This window comes from Anopheles darlingi, chromosome 2, assembly GCF_943734745.1.
Source record: "Anopheles darlingi chromosome 2, idAnoDarlMG_H_01, whole genome shotgun sequence".
NCBI lineage: Eukaryota > Metazoa > Arthropoda > Insecta > Diptera > Culicidae > Anopheles > Anopheles darlingi.
Window position 1 is genome coordinate 77,393,557 of NC_064874.1, and position 7,500 is coordinate 77,401,056.

Here is a 7,500-nt window from a genome sequence, read left to right on the forward strand (position 1 = left end):
ATCGAAAGAAAGATGATAAAAAGGTTAACCGGTCATTCGATCATCCGTCAGCAACGAGGTGCCGGTGACGAGTGCAACGTCGTCGTCGTCAGTCTTCGACGTCTTTGTCATTATCTCGCATGACCGACGGTCGGTGTTGAGTTTGGAGCGCGACATGCAACCAATGCGTTCGCCTTCGGCGTCGTTGGCGTTGTCGTCCGTGAACTTTGTGAGGCGTGGGAATCTGATTATCGCACGTTCTGACCAGTGGAGGCAGACTCCTTTTCACTGATTTATTCGCGTTGCGTAATTCGATTGTAGGTTTCGATGAAGGACACTGGCATCACTGCATCGTTGCAGCGTCGCGATGCAACACGGATCTTTTGAAGGAGCTGTGAACGAATGTTCTGGGATCAGTAGTCACTCTTGAGTATTACCAAGAACGAATACTAAGTTGCGGCATACCCAAAAAAAAATAGAAAATTTGGTCATTACGTTGAATTGATGAATGTATGTGGATTCGATCGCTGTTACACGCTCGTGCTCATTGCCTCCACAAGCGTGACACTGAACCGCCTTTGAAGTACAGATTGCTGACCATCTGCTAGGGTGTACAGAGCCAATCGTTGACCGGGACAGAAAATGCAAAATTTGAGTTCAGCAAATTCGATCAGTGCGATCTTGTCGGACAACCGCTCGGGACACCAATGGGGCGAAACGTGTTTGTGACCTTGCGTGGCGTGACAAAAAAAACTGGAATTATAACGCTTTTAATTAAATATTTATATTCCGAGTGTTTTCCCCAATTTGGTTTTGTTTTTTGTTTCGGTTTGTCCGGCCTGCCGACAGCTATTATGAGGCTGATTAGTCGCTGTCCGCATCGTTCGTCCGTTGTTTTGGCAGAAGATGATGTGCAATTGAAGTTGTTGAGAAGTCCTTGATTTAAGTGTCAAAATAAAGATTACACTCATCGGAGAACTTAGTCCACGCGACAACATGTAACTGCCTATTCCTACGCTCCAAAGAACGTGTCCAGGTTTAGCTTTTTGTTTACTTAATTTAATTGTGGCGTTTTTGGTGGCAGCAGCGAACGCATAAACATCGGATGCCCAAGACCGGCATGAAACAACCCTTCTCTTCTCCCTCTCCCACGATCACAAATGACATAACGCTTGGCGTCAGTTTGTCTTCTAGTCTCCTGGGTGTACGGAGCCGAGAAAAGATGCCGCCATAAAACCGAAACCAAACATCCCGTAGTATCGTGGAGTAGGAGGCAAAGAAGCGCGCGGGAGGCTGGGGGTTGTGGATGGCGAGAGGGGAAAACAAAAACAGGAAATGCACGAATCTGTTCGTGCCGCCAGACAGAGCGTACAATCAGAATCTCGTCGATCTTCGAACCCGCTATCATGGTCACCGCGCGAGTGTAAAAAAAGAAATTGCAAGCGGCCTCCCCATGGGGAGGCCAGGCCAGGCCGAGCTGGTTACGTCTTGCCAAAATCAAAACCATTCCCTTCCCCATCAAACCTACCTCACATGAATGGCTCGAGTGAGGAGCACATCTCCTTGTGTTTGTGTGTGTGTTTGTGCTTGCGGGTGAGCATCAATGGTTCGCTAATGGCGTCCGATCGACGAGTGTCGCTTGTCGGAACACGCTTCCCGCGAGCCTCTATGCTGCGGGTGGGATCAAAGCAGGCAGAACATTGTTTGAGGATGCTTCCATTACATATTTGATGAAAATACAGCCCAACTTGTCCAGTTCTACACCCTTTTTTTCGTACCACATACATTAATTTTCATTCATTTCCGACAGTTCAAGGGTGCCGGTATCAGTTGGCCGACGTGACCTTCTGTGATCCCGTGGTGATTTCGGGGACGCCGCCACAGAGAGAGATAGAGAGAGACAGATCAGTGAGCGCTGATCAAGATGCTCGTAGAAATCCTGCGCCAACTGCTTCGAGCAAATGGTCGAGGGCATCGTAACGTGATTAAAAATGGGCCACCACCATTCGTCAGCCAGTAGTCACCCAGTTCGGACGACACCACGCTACACCGCGGGCTGTCAAGCAATCAGCAAGTGGTAGCAATTTGGTTCAGTTTTGTCCTAGGTCCCTTCTCCAGCCGCCTATTAAGCGCCTACCAAGCGTTTTTGTTATTTGGCTCCAAACCAAAAAAAACGCCCGCCTGATAACGTATGTGCTAGCAATGAGTGACTGTGAGTGAGTAAATTTACGAGAGGCTGAAAGAGAAAAAAAAAAAGAGAGAGAGAGAGAGAGAGAGAGAGAGAGGAGAGAGACATTCGCCATTCGCTTAGCTGGCCTTTGGGGCATACATAGTAACCCACTTCAGTAGCTCGTGACTACTACCACAGTGCGAGCAAAAAGGATACACTACCGTTGCTCGAATGGCATACAAATCCCACACATACAGTGACGCAGGCCGCAAACGAGCGTGCGTGCGCATCGCATCATATGGCAGTTAGTGCTACGACGGACGGACAGACGGATTGGTCATCACCGTCGTCGTCGTCGCCGTCGTCGTATAGGTATGGTCCCCGCGTGATACGTGATTTCACCTCGGAGCAGAAGCCGTGGTGCCGTGCCGTCTTGATCGGATCGGACGCGCTCGCCAGTCAGCGTTGGGTTAGTGTCGCGCTCGCGGTTACTGGTGTGGTGCGTTGGCCGGTCTTCCGGGGGACCGTCTTTGTGTCGTCGCGAGTCGCGCCCTCATTATCCTTGTGTGTCCTGTGAGTGTGCTGTGAAGGAGTTGCGCCAACAAAGGGCCTTCTAACCTCCTCTGGCAGTGCTCGGCCCTTACCAGCGGGGGGGATTTGTTTGTCGAACGCTTGAGACACGACGTTTGACGAGTGTTCCTTTCCCTCCCTCTACAATCGTACTTCGCACTGCATAAGGATCAACCACGGGTTACGCGTACGCTCATTAGTCTGGCATTAGAGTGAAATGTTGACATTGTCCGCGTTGCTGCGTTTGTTACCTGATAGTACTTGGAACCCTTTCTTAAACCATCGCACTCACGCACGCACGCACGCACGTACAGTTTCTTGTACAGGGAGAGCACAAATGTGTCGCGAATGAGTTATTTTATTTATATCCAATCGAGCCAATCCCCTGTCCCTGCCGCAGACCAACAGGCCAACAGGTCCAAAACAGTGCGTTTCTTTACACGCCCAACACTAATTAATACCCCAATTGCTCGTGTGTGATCGTGTGTGTGTGTGTAGTGTAGTGTGCATGTAATGTTACCACGCGCCTACCTTCCCCCCAAAAATCTTTCCCCTTGCGTTCTTCTCAAGTTGACGGAAGGGATCAGTGCCAATCAGCCGCATGTGGCGTTGTAATAAACACACACGGGTTCGAGTGGGGAAATGATTAACTGCGAACCATCAACGTTAGCGGCGACGTTGGCGGCATTGGGCAAAGGCGCCTTCTGATTCTGGCCTCAAGTTGGTTGTCCGAAAAGATTGCTGCCAAGACGCAATGTTTTGCGTCGTAGCGCGAGGATGAGCAGGAGGAGAAGCAAAAGAAGTGACCAGTCAGGTGAAGCACGGCGCGGTTCGTTCCCGCGCGTGTTAGAGCGCACCGGTTCACCGCCGTCGTCAGGCGACACGAAACCGCGCTCCTCCCAATTCCCGTTTATTGTTGTGTAGTTTACGGGGCACTTGGTTTGGTGGCGTGGCGATTACTGCTGCTGCTGCTGATGAATGGATGAATGGACAATGATTGGTGACGATATGTGGCCAGGCTGTTGCCTAGAATGTCGCCGTGGGGTGTTGGGGACTTCGATGAGAATCATCGTCTTTATCGCCACGGTCCCTCGTGCCAAGCGCCTAGAGAAGACGAACGAGGTCTTCCCATTCGGCTATTTGATTGCTTTCCTGCTTCACGCGTGTACTTCCGTGTGAAGATAACGTGCTGCCACACAGGGAGTGTGGGGATCATCTTGTCCATCATCATCATTACGGTAGCACCAGAAGCAACCGCAGCAACAGCAGCAGCAGCAGTATCATCTAGAACTTAAACCGAGTTAACGGATGCTGTGAACGACGGGCAGCAGCAGTAATTGGTCTAATGTCAAGCGGCAACGGACTCGCACACACCGCGCCACACAGACGGAAACGGGCGCAAAGGATGTTGAGGGGCGCGTAAAAGACAAGTGCCTTGGGTCCAGGGAGTGGGTTGTTGTGCGAACGCGGCACTGTGTCTGGTGCGCATGTCCCGGAGTCCACGGGGAGGGGGAGGTAGTTAAAAGAAAAAGATTGATATCGGGATGAAAACGAGAGTGGTGTGTACGCGGTTTATAGATCCTTTGCTCCGACTTTCATTTCGCGTGCCAGCAGCACAGCAGCAGCAGTGGTAGGTGTCTGCTGCAGCAGCATTAGTGGAGGTAGGTTCACCGCTGCTGGTAGCCTTCGATCGTGTAAACAATAGAAGGCGGCACGATTGGTGAGGACACTGTGCTCCAAGGATTATCAGGTTGTGTGGGAAAACGGTGAATTTAGTGGACATTTGCTTGAACATAAGGGCGCCTCCATGGCACCGTGAATCCAGAAGAATTCACACTACTGGATCCAGGAGAAACAGTTTGACCCTCCTCTTCTTCAGGACATCGAAAGCACGTTTCCTGTAAGGCGAAAGCTCCCGCTACTAATACTATCACGTTGACACACACACATTCTAGGCAGTCAATGTCGTCGTGTTTGTGTCTATTCCGGCTCGGAGTACGGGAGTGTGCTGGTGAAACACTAGCACTAAGACGCAGCTACTGGTGAACGAGCCTCCAGCCGTAGCCGTGACGGATTCTTCGACGGCAAAAAGAAGGCTCGTCTGGAAGGACGAACTGTGTCTGTGAGTGTATGTGTTTGGTGTCGTTAGTCAGAGGCGAATTCAACAGGTTGAAGGTCTTTATCGACCGACAGACAAACGAGTGCTACGGCAGCGAAAACGTGAACATAGTTCGATGTTGGGTATATTGTGCGGAGAGTCTCACTGTTGTGGTGGCACTGTTTCAGATCGCATTGGATCTCTTGTTTCGTGAAGCGTGGGAACTAACCGAGTGTGAAGTCGCTTCCATGGCCATCAGGCAAGAGAGGCCGTTTATCATAACGTTAACGACTCCATGGCATGCATCGCATATGTGGCAGGACATTCGATGGAGTGGATTTAGTTTCCAGTGAAATATTCAGTTTTCCTCTCCTCAAGGACAATGGGACTACTACCTGCTATAGAACTGGACAAGGACGTCCTTCTAGAACTCTGAATATTCTGAACAGGATCGGGAACCCCACGCGACCGATTTCCAGATTGTATTGCGACCCAGAATAGGCACAATATGCTTCTGCCGGAAGGCATAGTGACATACAATGCAATGGTACATGCAGATTCCGGTCACCGTTGGTGCATAACCGTTCCGTTTGACCTACTGATACAGTTTCTGTGACGGAAGTAAACGGAACTGTTCTCTTTCGAAACAATCCGGCCGTCAGTTTCCTTTGGCACCTCATTCATCAATGGAAACTAGCACGGCGTAGCACAGAATCTTGCATTTCCGCAGCGATAGCGACGGTGGGTGAGAGGGGGGGGAGAGAGAGAGAGAGAGAGAGAGAGAGAGATAGAGAGAGAGAGAGAGAGAGAGAGAGAGAGAAAAAGAGAGGGAGCTATGTACGAACCATATTGTGCAGACCATGTGCAATCAATAAACGCGTTAGCTCTGCGGCATGTTACCAACAACAGGTGCATATTGCACCGATATTGTTTGTCTGGCATCCACGTTGACATAGATGTTCAACTTTAGGACTTTGTTCAGAACTAAATCAGGTCTCTGTCCTCCATTGAATTTGTGGCGTGCAAAACAACGTCGACAGGAGCAGAGTAGGCGCAGACGTTTATCACAAATTGCTGCCGATCGGTAAACAGTCTGTTGCGAGATTTACTTCAGTTTGGTCTTGGGCTCCAAGTAGACCGTGAGCTGCAAACCGCACAGTCATGCCGAGAATCGATTGATTGGAGTAGTAGTGGCAGCAACAGCACTGTATGGTGATCGTAGTTTGATCAGTTGTTTTGTCCGCCTCCCTCCTTTGTGTGTGCACGATCAGCACGTGTAGCAAAAGGCCGCTTAGCATTCTCGGGAGAAAAAATTGAATTGTAAAGCTTGTAGCGGTAGATGGTGCTGTTCAGTTGCCTCAGAGTACTTTGAACGACCCCACTTCGCTCTCTATAACAGGAGAAGCCTTCAAGGTTCCGGTACTACCCGATAACTAATTTCTTAACGTGTTACGATTCGATTTCGTCGTCGGTAGATCAAACACAGACGCGAGCCACGTGCGAACAGTGACCGGTGCCCGCTGAGGTGTGTGAGATGTGCTTGTGCTGCTGCCAGCTGGTTGCCGACGAGGACGATTGCCCGAATCACCGCGGATCGACGTCATTGCTAGGACGGCGCGAATTGCCGGGCCGCGCCTCACCGTTTAACGGTGACTACAAAGCTTCACACGTGCTGCTGCTGGTGTTGCGCGGGCTGGCGCTACGGTCCGGGGCAGCTCGTCCCCGATAGCTCTGGTAATTAGTGTCCGGTGGTCAAAAGTGCCCATCAACACCTTCACCGCTAACAGCTGCGGTGCGGTATTCGGTGACAGTGATAAGTAACTCGTCGTCGCATGCTAGCAGCAGCAAACGAGAGCGCCGGTGCCACGGCGAGAGAGCGTGAGTTACTAAGTGAGACTAACTAGTGAGAACCTTGCGTTGGGGTTTCGCGTTCGCACGCGGTTCGCGGCCACGCTTTGAGTGAAGCAGCGTTTGAAAGTGGCCGCAGCTGTTGAAGCGCTGCAGTAAGGTAGTAGTGCTTCGCCGAAGAACACGGCCCCGGAGGAGCGAGCCTAGAGTGTTGTCCTTACTCCTCTCGCACACACACACACACACACACACGCACACGCATAGCGCGCCTGGCTGGTAAGCTGGTTTTCCCGCGGTACGTGAGCGGTACCATCGACGACGGTCCAGTCCGGCGACGATGGCCGCACTCAAGGAGCTGGGTGAGAAGCGTAGCGACGGCGGCGGTGGAAATGGGGGCGGAAGTGGGGCCGGTACTACCGTTCCGGTGGATCCAGTCAACGGTTACCTGCTACGGACAGATGCGGACGATCGGACGATGCATCCGGCGACCGCGATCTCGCTCGCCAATGCCGATGCCGACGCGTCCGGTCCACTGCTTGCGGCTCCCGTGCCGGTGGTCGTGAACTTTGGCGGACCGGGGATGGCAACGAAGACCAGCACCCTATCGCCGGCCCAACAACAATCGTACGGTGCCGGTACGCAACCGGATCGACATCGGAAGCGGAGCAGCGGTAGCACGACCGTCCGGTCACCGTTGGCCGTTGGCGGTGGCGGTGGCGGCGGCGGAAAGACCGGTCCAGCCCGCAGCATCACACCCGGTCGGGGGCTGTTTGGGCCCCGGTTAGCGGGTGCCTTTCGGCGACCAACCGTACTGGGCGGTACGATGCTGCTGGTC

The 7,500-nt window shown here is 52.1% G+C and overlaps 3 protein-coding genes across 7 annotated transcripts in view; 2 read left to right on the forward strand and 1 right to left on the reverse strand.

The window, feature by feature from the left end:
* Window positions 1–7,500, forward strand: part of LOC125948074 (trifunctional purine biosynthetic protein adenosine-3) — a 161,732-nt gene that overhangs the window by 18,152 nt on the left and 136,080 nt on the right. The window lies entirely within an intron of this gene.
* The window catches only part of LOC125948091 (protein obstructor-E), a 16,283-nt gene that overhangs the window by 3,158 nt on the left and 5,625 nt on the right, over window positions 1–7,500 (reverse strand). The window lies entirely within an intron of this gene.
* LOC125948078 (neprilysin-1) overlaps window positions 1–7,500 on the forward strand; it is a 12,574-nt gene that overhangs the window by 1,279 nt on the left and 3,795 nt on the right. The window contains exons 1-2 of one of the 5 annotated variants that reach the window (XM_049673760.1): window positions 2,317–2,521; window positions 6,293–7,500. The exon at window positions 6,293–7,500 is cut by the window's right edge and continues 196 nt beyond it. In XM_049673760.1, coding sequence (XP_049529717.1) covers window positions 7,003–7,500 — 498 coding nt within the window. In that variant the 5' untranslated portion in view covers window positions 2,317–2,521; window positions 6,293–7,002. Of the gene's footprint in view, window positions 1–2,316; window positions 2,723–3,328; window positions 5,050–6,292 lie in introns of those variants that run through there. The other 4 variants (XM_049673762.1, XM_049673763.1, XM_049673761.1 and 1 more) reach the window with 4 other exon arrangements.